The following is a 13,317-nucleotide window of genomic DNA, read 5'->3' on the forward strand; positions in this document are numbered from 1 at the left end:
GTCCAGACCATTGTTTGACCATTATTTTCTCTCAGACAGATATTGGCAGTGCATTACATAAATAATGGTGGAAATGTACCAAACATCCATATTGACCATCTCTGTCCTCATTCTCTTGCATTCAGTATAGTATCCCTGATCATGACAAAAAAAAAAGCAGGAAAGAACAGAGTTCAGCCTGAGCCTGCAGAGAACAGCGAGAATGTTCCTGCTACTACCTTGATTTCTATCATTTTCCTAGCTGTTAAAAGTTTCTGCTTTTCAGAGAGCATCCTGTATTCTAAGTTATCTAAGAAATCTCCCATTCTCTTTCATTAGAACCTGGTGATTCTCATTTGTCTCAAGGGTAAGGGCCACAGGTTTATGCATGCTTCTGTTCTAGAGCACTGTTGAAAACCTGAAGTTGGTTCTGAAGTCAAAATATCACCTAAGTTGAACAATTTATCTTCTTTTTAGCTAAGACCAACACATCCTGACTATCCATCACATGATGGAGGAAGCTATTTTCTGCATTGGACTCCACCTGCCTTACTATTAAGAAAAGTAAGATTAGGAGGCCAGCCTCCTTATATTGCTGGCCAATCTTCTTGAATTCACACTTCCTTCCTGGCTCTATCGCTTCTCGTGCTGAGAGCTTTGAAGCAGATCCCCCTTTGTGCATTGATCAAAAAGATGAAAAGAAACAACCTTTCCACTACAAGACTCTAGTCAGTTAAATATACAGAAAATCCAATACAGCACTCCATATCCATATATTTCTAGGGTATTATTTTACACGAGGGAAGCACGGGACAGAAAATAAACCAGCCAGGAAGAGAGACAGAGCAAAACAAAGAAATAAGGGCAAAAATACAGCAGTTTAATGTAGGAATACTGCTGAGGTAAGGCACACTTTGTCAAAGTTGAGGTTACAGTACTGTGCTCTCAGTATTTCCTTTGTAAAAAAATCACTGATGTTTCTGAAACATAAAATATAAACATTAAGCACACCTGGAATTCTTCACTGTTTAGCTGAGAAAGGCATTCATACTGTAGAAGTTCCAGCTTAACTGCTTCGGTAGTTGCTCCCTCCTTCAGGACACCAGATAATTTCATTATCCATTTGCATGAAATCTAACTCCTCAGGGCCTGTCACTCATACCAGGATACACTTTTCCCTACTTCAAAATTGTGGAAGAAACATGGCAAGGGAAATATCAGGGACGAGTAGCAGGTATACTAACTTTTTTCATATTTCTTTAATAGTTGTTGTATGGAAGGTCATATTGAACTTTTGGCTTAAAATGATAGTTTGATGAAATAATGGTATGTGTGTGCTTGCTGCTGTCTTTTAATAGAAGCTTTTTGAAGCACACGGACAACATTAATGGAAATAAGCAGAAGAAAGAAATGCCAATATCTCTGTCCAATTATAGTTCTATATTCTTTGTGTTTCAAGTGGACGGAGAATCTAAACCCTGCAAGTGCAATGCTTGCAAACATAGTCGTAGACTTTATTATGGGGAACAGGAACATGAGTACAGAGACTATTTTTTTAAGTGATGGGGCTGGCAGGGTGAAGGAAGCACTGAAAAATGTACAGCTAAAGAGACAGTAAAACAAACAAAAAACCCCACCAAAACCAAACCTTTAAGGAGCATTCTATTAAGCTGATAGTCCATACCTAACTTTGTTGAGTTTATATAGCTTTTGGAGTGATTTTTCTAAGATAATCCTGGATTAAACAAACATTTAAACATTTTACCTATCATGAGAACAATAAAATATAAAGAAGATACTCGAACAGAAGCTAGAGTGGCAGGCTTACTGAAAAAGAAACTAGCAAAGAGGAAAATAACCCAGTCAAAGTCCGATTCTGCCATCGGTGTCCCTGTTATATGATGCAATTACACAGAAATAAAGGTGTGACTATACTTGAGCTAGCTCTTTTATAATTGCTTGGGTAATAATAGTACTCAAGATACAGTGCTGTGATTTCATAGAATCATAGAATCATTAAGGTTGGAAAAGACCTCTAAGATCATCGAGTCCAACCGTCGACCCAACACCACCATGCCCACTAAACCATGTCCCTAAGCGCCTCATCTACACGTCTTTTAAATACCTCCAGGGATGGGGACTCAACCATTTGGCACAGACTAACCACACGTTTACATAAAGTGAGGCCTCCCAAACACCCCAAATAGAGTGAGCAGAGTTCAAGTGAAAACCAAACACCCATACACTTTTGGGGGATGAGGAACATAAACAGCCTTTTACTCTACTAAAATTAACAGCGCTATTTTCCATCACAGAGAGATATGTTTCAAAAACCAAAGGCCTCCATAATTGTTTTAAAGACAAAAGAAAACGAGGAGAAATAGAAGAAACAGGTACAAAATAGAGAGGAAAGGCTGAAATGAATTTTATTTCACAACACAAAATAATTAAGAAGAGGAAAGTGTACTGAAATAAAGAAAAGCACTGAAGGAAAATAAGGAAAACCAACACTTTAATGTACTGTAATTACTTATTCCACTATTACCTTTTTCCATGACATTTTATTGATGGTGTTTCATGGTTCATCAATAAAGTAACACTATAAAAAGCCCCAGAATCTTATTTCCTTCTGGTGTTTGTGCTAGATTGACAGTAACTTGTCCATGACAAAGGAGCAACCAGTTCAGCTTGAAGACCTGATGCAAGAGCAAGGGGGGAGGAAATAATTATTAAAAAAAAAAAAATCAATAATAACGTGTTAAACTTTGAAAGGAACACCAAGTGAAACAAATGAATAAATAATTAGTTTAGGGGTAACAGTATTTTCAAAGCAAATGGACTACTTCTGTTACCACGAAGATAGGGCATTTGACAGCTAGTAAGACAGCGAGGCATTCAGCTTCCAAACCATAAAAGGTGAGAGTTAATATTACACTAATGAGCCACAAGCATACTGCTGGCTTGTTTTTTATTAACACTAATAAATGAGCTCATAATACTGATCAGAAGTGTTTTTCTTTTCTCCACACATCTCACAAAAGAATTTCAGGTGACAAGTACTATGATACATATGGTAGAAACAAACAGCTGTGGCCACAAAGATGTTTTGTTAACTGATGATTAAAATATTCAGGAAGCAATCACACAATATATATACTATATATAAAGAAAATGACATCACCTCCTGTTAATAAAAGAAAACAAATCTGCTGACTTTGTGATTGGTGCTTATGTGATTGCCATGGTTTACTAGTCAGTCACTCTCTTTACTCACCTTAGTCACACAGAGGTGTGGCTGCCCCATTTTGCAGTATTCAACCTCATGTATGGCCTTGTCTATTGGGGCGGGATGGGGGGGGAGGCAATCAAAGGAAATCAATCAGCATAGCTACTGCGGAATAGGTTATTCATTTGTAGATATTTTAAGTAATCCTCTGGATGGACAAGCTATCCTGGTATTTCAATGAAGGTCCAGTTTGGACTGTCATTTTGGAATAGCTGAAATGGGAAAAATACAGTCTTTTGGGTGCTAGATGCCAAGTCTCTCACTTCCCTCTCCACATCCTAGCTAAAAGGCTGCTGTAGCAGCTTCTAGCACTTGGCTGTACCTGGTGCATCAGTAACAGGCTACCGGCTGCGCAAACTCAACGGCCTGATCAACTGAGGCAAAGGTAAGGAATAGAAAAAATAGTCTCCCTGGCTGGATCCAGCCCATGATCCACTAGTTGGACTATCCTGCAATCTAAAACTCATTCCAGAATACATAATTGGCAGTAACCTATGCCAGTTATTCTCCTGTGTGTAAACAAAGGCCCATCTTTAACAATGTGAACCAGGAAAATCTCTAGCACCACGGAATTTGTTTGAATTTTAACCCATATAAGGTTATAAATGTATTTTTAAAACTACCATAACAATAAAATACTTGGACTAACATTTTAAAAAAATATCTCAGAGAAAAATTAAGAAATTGGGAGTAAAATTAGAAAAACGGGGAAGAATAACATAAAAGATTCAATTTGAGTCTCTGATATGCAACTAACTACAGGCAAGTGGCAAAACTGTACCAAGGACACAAAACACGCTGAAGTATTCACATTAACAAATCGTTTTGAAGGCTCATCTAGTAACAAATTAGAGTGTTGCTGAGTCATTTAGGTTTAGGCATAATCAATTTAGCGGTTGACGTTTTAAATCTATCATGTGCACACCACATTATGCAAAAAAACAGCCCTTTCAAAACGCGTGGTAGAAAAATTCACAGTAACAGAAATATTCTTCATAAGCAGTTGAGAAGGGGCAGTGTGGAGCATCTAAGTCATACAATACAAAAACCATTGTAAATAACAGAGCTGTAAAACAGATGCAAAGTTCTAAAAACAGTGCTTTCTTTACAGTTCTTTTAATGGGTGAACACTTTGGCCAGAGAATTTTAAACTCTGAGGATCACACAAGCCTTTTCTTAAGATACAGAATTAGATCCTCTGATGTTTCAAAGGCCATTTGCTACAAGATTTACCTGTTCTACTTTCTAAAAGTGTTCCCATCAAGTAGTCATTATGAAGGGATCCATCTGATGACACTATCCCAAAAAATCAATACATGTTCAACCATTGCTAATGACAGAGGTAGAGAAAATTCTGTCTTCTGCCACAGCTTGTACCCCCATTTTTAGCATTGTGTTGAGTGGGTTCCAGCAGTGAAGACACATGCACTTTCTTTTCCACCAGCTTGCTCATGGAAACAAATTTGTTCCGGCATGCTCTTGTAGTCTGAAAACATCCAGCAGCTGCTCCAGTCGGTCAAAGTTGGATGTCAGCTTTCTTGCTTTGCTGCCTCCCCTTGGGCCTCCCCAGTTTGCTCACTTGGATTTCGTTGTGCATCTCCTTCTCCTTCTATAACATAAATAAAAGGATGAGTGATCCACCCTAAAACAAAGAGGTCTTGCTCACAGAACCCCAACTGTTCATCCACCAGTCTCAAAAACAAAGTAAAAAAAAATTGAAACTGAAATCTTGCATTAAATAGGAAACCTTTTACTACTAAGGTAGCCATACTTTGCGTCTCAAGAGACACCTTCGAAAACAAATTCCTAGCTGCAACCACCACTATCGTTTTAAGTACAGACCTAAAGTAGCTAGAAATGAAAGAATTTTACAAAAATAGTAGGGTATTTTTGACAATTTATTCACTATGATACTATGACAATATAAGAAAAAAACACCTCATTACACCAAGTCTGAGCAGAGTTTACTATAAAAAGAGGCAATTTCAATAAAAGCAATAGTTTGTGAAAGCTGTGTTCCTTCTGTGTGTCCATTTTCAGTACCACGCCCCACGGCGTTCAGTCCAGCTGTCTCACTGCAAACCACAGAACGGTCTGAGGAATAGAAAACATCTTACAGTGGCACGGGGAGCAGACAACTCATAAAGCCTGTCTAAAGAAGGCTAAGTAGTGCATTGACAATGGTCTATTAGTACCTATATGCAAAGTATTGTATTTCACCTAACGATTTAAGACCTAACAGGTTCAGACAGCTGGAAGCTAAGTGCAATTAAGACAGAAGTCCCTGAACACTGGGCTAATTAGCTATAGGTACATAGTAAGGAATAATGTTAAGACATAAGTTGTCTCTTGTATCTTGCAAGGATTCTGAATAATTTGTATTGAACTGGCTTGATACAGTAGTTGAGGAGAAAATTCCATGGACTAAGTTGTAGAGGCAGTAGTGCCTCTTAACTTTAATCTATAGATCTTCAGAATAAAAGCAGGGCTCTCAGTACAGATATTTATTGTTGCCCCATTTCAAATCACACTGTATATCTGCAGCTTTATTTCTGTTTATAGAAATAAGCACCATAAACACCTTCTCTTTTTATATATATAAGAAATGGCACATTGCTAATGGAAAAAAAAAGTTCTTTGCACTGCAAAGAACATTGCAAAAAGCTCAGACGTGATAGCTGTGTTTTGTGCATGCACTGAGTATTTAGGAAGCAAAATGCCTCAGAGGGTATTGGTAATTATCAAATTCAACCTGATGAAAAGTTGTATGGAAGGTTGATTAGCCTATTAAACAGTGAGGTTTGTTCTGTTCATTATGGGTTGAGTAATAAATAAAGATTTGTTTTGCAAGGTACTTTCTCAGAAAGCTCTTTATTTCTCAGTTTTATCTCCCACATCAGAAAGGATTCCATCAGGATGGATCTACATGCAATTATTTCATATTGGACAGAAATCCCTTTTGCCCAAATTGTCCAAACACTTTCTACAAAGCTTCCTACATTTGTTCTCATACTGCAAAAGTCCAGACGAGTGGAATCTGATTTTTTTATTCCTTTTTTGCCTGCTCTTTACTCCATTTATTCTGACTACTAGGAAGTCTTTAATAGCCTTCATACTATCTAGGCAAGTCAAGCTTTCCTGAAAGAATTCTTATTTAAAAAAAAGAAAAGAAGGACAACCCCCCCCAAAAAAAAAAAACTGAAGAGAGAAAAAACCTTGCAAGGTATTTGTGTTTAAAAGAAAAATGATCCTGGACACGAAGCCCAAACATTTCACTACCTCAATTTTAAAAATAGTGCACAAAGATTCAGAGGAGGAGCACTAAGGTTCTAATACACCACTTCTTAAAAGATTTTCTCAACTCACTGAAAAAACTCACTAGTCTAAATCCATTTAATCTATAGTACACTATCTTGGTACTACAGACTTTGTCTTTCTGCTGGTAGAGCTCTCCTACCAAAGGCCTTAAAATATGTTTATGGAAATAATTTTGCTTCTAGGTTCTGAGAATCCCAAAATTGCCTAAGCATGCTCTTGAACTATTCTTCCTTAAAAACATGATGGCTATAAGCCATTCCCGTTCTGTATGACTTTAATGCCTCTCCCCATTTTTTTGTAGATGGTTGGACCATTACAACTTTTACAAGGAAGTCTCCTTTCCACTTCTGCACTGAATCTGTGTTCTGTGGCGTATCTGCAGACGCCTAGAAAACCAGCAGTTTGTTTTAGAGATTAGACTTGCAGACTTTTTCCTTACAACTGTATTTAGCTACAATCACCTGTAAGATGAACTGAATGTAAAGTTTCTTGGAATTGCATTGGTTACCTTGAGAGAGAGTTGAGCAGGTGAGCTACCTGCTGATTTCCCTATTAAAATCTTCCTTTTGCCTTCTGTCTTATGATTTCTGTTGCAGTTTTCTACTTATCAGATGTACACAGTGTTGCTTTTACTAAATTCAGATAAAATGTGTTGCCACAGAGTACTTGGAACCTATATTTTGAAGTTTGGTGAATATATCCATTCCATAGATATTAGCAGGTTGTTAGCTTATTATGGACAAAGAACACTGGAGTAGTTGTTTTGAAGGGAGAGTATTATACAGTAATTATATGTATTATACGTAATTATGCAGTAAACTCTTGATCATCTGTCGTTTGCTCATCAATGAGGGGATTAACCAGCACTCACTTCAGGTATGAAATAGTGCATGACAGAAAATATGTGGTCTTTGAACAAGGCCTCACTGCCTAGTGCTGTTCAAAGCTTTTCCTGTTCTTTACAGGAAATGTATCTGCAAGCTTTTCAAAGCGAACGTACTAAATATGCTTGGGTAGCTTAGTTTACATTTGTTTTATAATAACCTCTTTTTTTTAATCTGCATTATCCTACTCTGCCATTACTCCATGCAGCTGAAAGCAAATGTACTTGCACTTTTGCAAGAAAATGCATATAGCTGTAGTAAGAATAAAAGAAAAAGAAAAAAAAAAGAATCAAAACTTGATGTCTATATTTGTATAATTAGGTAGTACTTAGCATAAATTGTTTGACGTGCACCTTGAAAGAAATAAGATACAACCCCCAAACGTGTTTTCCTCTTAATCCTGTCAGGTGTGATGCATATATGCATCCCGCAAGCACTAGTATATTCTGAACTGGAATTTGGGATGCAAAATATTTTTTAGCCTCTCTTTGGCTTGGAAAGACACGACAGGATAATACACTAATACTCATATGAATGATGATACAATGCATTTTCCAGTATTTGTGGTTTGGAGGCTTTTATCCAGCACCTAGGTGTACTAATAATACAAAATTTAAATATATTTTCATTGTATCTAATTCAAACTGCATAACCTCCTGAAGAAGTATGCAGGCATTTTTGTGTATCTACTACCTAAGGTAATTTTATGAGCAACTCTGTACACTTTTCTGCAATGACTAAGTTACCCAAGCTGCAAAAGAGGTCTCCAAGAAAAACTAAATAAGACTCCTGAATTATGTATTAAAAATTAGGCTAACAGTTATTTAAACTATTCTTATCAGTACAGAGCTAACCGCACGTACAAAATGCATACGAACATATATTACAGGCACAAAGTCACATTCTTTTTATAGCTCACAACAGAACACAGTTCTGGCTTACAATCACTTCAACAGCTTAACTTAAAAATAGGGATTGTTTATATCTTCTAAATGGACAAGATCAAAGACAATTTTGGTAAGTGTAAATTTGAGACTGAAGAAAATTAAAGCAAGAATGAAGGTTGGCATTATGCATTTCAAATGCCACCTACTTTATATTTTTCCAACATCTTACACGTATCCCCACATTAAAATAAACACACACACCTACACACATACTAATAAAGCTTTTCTTTTTAAATAGAAAAAAAAATTAAAGGCCCTGCCCAGCTAGAATTGCATGCATCTAGAAGCTATAAGGTCCCAAACTGGCAACCGAAAGCCAAAAAAAGAATCCTTCCCCTCCAAACAGCACTACAACCACCCAAACATCACACTGCCCACATCTGATTGTCCAGTGATGAGATTGCCTCTCAGAACTCTTGCCGTTGTCTCTGAGAAAAATACGCGCACAAACAGGGCAGCTGCTTATCAACAGTTTCTTCTTTGCTGCATTTGTTTTCTTCTGCTGTTACTAAAATAAGCATAAGACCTCTTTCCTAGGATCTGAAAAGGGCTTTCAAATATCTGTAAGATCCATTCATCAACCCCCACCCGTGTAACATGAAAATAATTACACAGCCATATTACTATTTTTATTTAAGGTAAGGCCCTTCACCGTACATTGTCCCTCCTTCCTCTCAACTGAAGGTGCACAACCAGCTAAAAATTTTGGTAATATTAAAGGTGAAGTAAGATTTAGGATTGCATTAGTGCTAATCACCTTAAAAGAAGGACAAAGTATCAGCAGAAAGTGGAAAGAGACAATTTACCCAGAAACAAAGATCTAAGTATAACAAACAACAATGCATTGCTATTGCTCTGTCCTCTGGCAGCTGAAAAATAAAATTAATCTCCACAATAACCTTTCAAGCAGACACATGGCTTCTCCTACAGGCTTCAAACCAAAGAGCTTCCATTAAAGGATATTAAAACCCAACTCTTCATAATAAAGACTTCCTTATTTTCTTCCTTATCCTCGATTTTCCATAAAATTTATTCTGACATAGACTCTGCCACTAGGCACTCACTGCAGAATGACTTTTCTTTTTTCAGTAATATGCTGTACTTGCAAATAACCACCCTTCCCATTTATGAAATCTGGGCTTCTTATTGCAGGCAACCCCTGCTGATCTTCCATTATCAGAAAAAAAATATTTTTGTTGCTGAGGGACAAGGGAATAATGCATGCGCATAAACCATATTTTGTGTACTACTCTTTTCATTTTAGTTTTAAATAAATATAATAAAAGATCAAAACGTACTCACCTGCTTTGTTTATATCAAGCTCTGATAACTTTAAGGCTAGTTCACTAGAGTTCCCACCCGGAGAGGACACAAGTATGTCATGTAACGCATTTCTTCTACCTGTTCTTCCTGAAGCAATAAAGTCTGCATATGTAGATTCCACATCAGTCATTGCTAACAAATATCCACATAGCAGTACCTGGATGGGAGAAAAAAAGAACAATACTTACAACACCGGAAAAACAGATGATGTTATGGAACGGGAATAGAAGAACTAGAGGATTCTCATTGTGGAGTAGATCGGCTATGCAGTAAGCAGCAAAAGAAGATGCCTCAATCTCAAAATTTGGAGAAATTAGAGAAGAAACAGAGTAAAAAGCAATAAAGGTGTGTGGATTTTATGCAATCTGTATTCAACAGCATTTTAAACAACTTCATTTTTCATACTTCATAAAGTGCTAGTGAATACTTTATAAAAGCAATGACCTCAGCAACATAATTTCTTTATAGAGCTGTCTCTGGCTTTTAATATTAGCTGCGAAGTAGGAGGTAGATAGGGGGTGGAAGAAAGTTCTTTTCTGCACGAAATGCAGAGTGTAAGGAATAAGAAAGTGCAAACTGATAATGCTTTTGCATGGAGAACACCATGCTCATACAAAGGCACAGCTGCTTTGTGTATTTTCCTTTCTGTTAGTATGATTAGTCTTGGCATTGTATATAGACTTCTTCAGACTTAACTAATTTATTTTGGTGTGATAGTTGTACCAGAGTGAATGCATTACCATAAAGTCACTGAAACGAGTGGAGACATGCTAACAGAGCAAGCAGAATAGCTAAACTATAACACAGAGGTTAGAAAGCAATGCTCTGTAAGCCAGATATAAACTCAGAACTTCTTTTCATTAGAAAATAATTATTTCTCATGTTATTCTGGAATAATGTGATGATGTGCATTAATGTAAGATCTGCCAAAGACACAGGGAAACTCTGCTCTATCTGCTATAGATCTAACCTGTTAGGATTTTTTTTTCTTTTTCTTAATTTATAGAATTGTAACCAGAGACCGGGGGCGGGGGCATAAGGGCAACGTTGCACAGTTGCATACAGTAAGAAGCTTTAGCTATTATTACTAAAGTAGCTGAAATGTCACATTTGCATAGCGTACAAATCTTTTTAATCAGTTCCTACTGCAGTTGCTGAACACTGAAGAAGCCCCTGAAGTCATCACACACACTAACAGCAGCAAAAGATTCAGTTCTCTCTCTTTAAATAAAAAGAAAAACCTCATTTTTTATAAACAATTTTATTTTAAAAAGATACATAAAAGACAACAGCCAACCCTTCCCCACCCTCAACTCTGAATAACTTCACAAATCCTGTCCATTCTTCATCTTCTAGTCCTCACCTCCCCAGCTTCAGTCAGCTGTATAAGGGTGTACATATGATGTGTCTGAGAAGCCAACAAAAGGGTTCTATACCGTATTTTATTTAGTCTAAATATAGCTATATCGAATATCATTGCAGGACTGACTGACTTAAGAAGTTCATTGCTATCAAGCTTTGGTGTCCCATGCCAAATGCTGAATGGCTGACAGGATAATTTTACTCTTATGAATAGCCACTATGAAACAGGAAATGGCTTTAAAAAAAACAAACAAACAAACAAAAAACACCACACCAAAAAAACCCCAACCCACAAAACCTAACAACAAACACCTAGGGAACGGAAAGAGGTCAGCATTGACTGAAAGCCTGCCTGACACACATAAAATAGTGTAGTGCCTCTCAATTAACAAAGGCTTTCATGAGCATGACAGCACGTGCATTTCTTCCCATGAAGTGCCCTCTTCTTGAAACACTGTAAGAATACTGAAGCAAATGAGAAGTCTACCATTTGGTCTTTGCCCAAGGTGCAGACATCTCAATGCCAAATATATAAACCATGTAGTAACGAAGCATATAACTTGCAAGGGTGAAGGGAAACAGTGAGGACAGTTGTGATAAGGTAAGAAAACAGCACAAGTTTTCAGACTTATCTGACCTGTTCACTGAAGAATATCATCCCAGCAAGATCAGAAGATAAAAGATTTTAAGTGCAACTTACATGAGTTATATTTGTTCATGCCTGTTATTGCAACTGGCCTGTAGAAAATGAAGTGCAAAACCTGAAAGTAATCAATGTACAGGCTTGGAGTTTGTCACTGGTGTAGCACCAGTCCAAAGTCATTATAGCTATCACTCCTGCCAAGACATTTATTTATTTTAGCACAGAAAAAACACCACAGAGAAGAACATTCTTTTGCTACTTTGGAAGCTGCATATCAATGCATCAGGAACAGAATAAGCAGAGAAGATTATGACCGAGGTGGAACAAAGCTATAGGGCTGTAAGGCTGGCAAAATGAACAGTGTTGTACTCCACGAGCAATTCCCCGGACTGTACAAACTGCACTCCACAGAATACTCTTCTGTAAGATTATATTCTTCTTGAAACATTCCATAAAACACGGAGAGCACCGGGGGAAATCTCAAGGTTATTTAATTTTAGCTATGAAACAAGCTATAAAGCCATAGGAAAATGTGCTTGTGGAGAACTTTATTTTAAAGGTTCATTTTCTATAGGCTCAATATGGCATTACTAACAACATTCTGATCAAAAAAGAATGTTACCAAACATACATTATTAACACTTCCAAGTTTTCCTGTCTGCGTCTTCTCCTAAATGTCAAACACCATTCTGTTTTGTATTGGCATTATCTTGAGACATTACTGCATAAATATGGAACTCAGCACTGACGTCACCGGAGAGGTCCCCTTCCAATGAATGGCTCAATGCCCAGCAGTCTGTAATTATTCACTGAACCAGTCATTAAGGAATTACCATTCACTCCAAAAAACCTTTTTTTCCCTTCAGTCTCTGTGGAAGGAGTGGAATTTGCTAATAATTCTGTGAAACACAATTTGAATTTCCTAACTAATTGCATTAACAGATATTCCTGTGTTAAAGATCGTGGTCACAGTCCCACTAGTTCTAGTAATTAATTTTTTTTTTCTTTTTTAAGTTGCAAAAACAATGCTACATGGTCTTGAACTGAAACATGAAGGCTGCAAACCTCACTGCTTCTGCCAACTGAACCAGCAAACTAAAGAAAGCAGTTCTGTGAGCATAAAGACTAATGAAACCTGCTGTCACAGGGTTGGATTCCTTGGTAACTGATAAGATACTATCCCACCTGACGTCTCCCCCAGCTGTGCTTTGTCTTTCCCCCTGTGTAGAGTCACTTTGCCTGATAATGCGTTACAATTTGCAGTACAGCCCTGGGGATTTTCATATGGCATCTTTCCTTTCCTCAGCTTCCTGGTTTCATAAAACTTCTAGAAATGTGGGTATCTTAGACTTCTGTCTCTTCCCCCTCCCAACTCCCTCCTCCAAAAGAAAGTTGTGCTGAAAATTAGTTGAAAGCACTTAAAGAATTGTGGAGGATGAGGAAGGTAGATAGGAATAGTTGCTATCTTGGATTTTAGCCAGTGTAACAAGACATCTCTGTATTATTAATGAATATTCTGGATAACATATACTGCTACACTTGCAAAAGGCCTACTTCTATATCCTATGCAAATGA

General features: G+C 37.3%; 1 protein-coding gene across 2 annotated transcripts in view; it reads right to left on the minus strand.

Annotated features, from left to right (window-relative positions):
* Window positions 1–3,126: 3,126 nt before the first annotated feature.
* Window positions 3,127–13,317, minus strand: part of PKIA (protein kinase (cAMP-dependent, catalytic) inhibitor alpha) — a 42,609-nt gene continuing 32,418 nt past the window's right edge. For both annotated transcript variants that reach the window (XM_019470229.1, XM_009272389.1), the window contains exons 2-3: window positions 9,717–9,894; window positions 3,127–4,874 (exon numbers count right to left, since the gene is read on the minus strand). In XM_019470229.1, coding sequence (XP_019325774.1) covers window positions 4,795–4,874; window positions 9,717–9,867 — 231 coding nt within the window. In that variant the 5' untranslated portion in view covers window positions 9,868–9,894 and the 3' untranslated portion in view covers window positions 3,127–4,794. The remainder of the gene's footprint in view (window positions 4,875–9,716; window positions 9,895–13,317) is intronic.

The sequence above is a fragment of the Aptenodytes forsteri genome, unplaced genomic scaffold, assembly GCF_000699145.1.
Source record: "Aptenodytes forsteri isolate BGI_AS27 unplaced genomic scaffold, ASM69914v1 Scaffold206, whole genome shotgun sequence".
Taxonomy (NCBI): Eukaryota; Metazoa; Chordata; class Aves; order Sphenisciformes; family Spheniscidae; genus Aptenodytes; species Aptenodytes forsteri.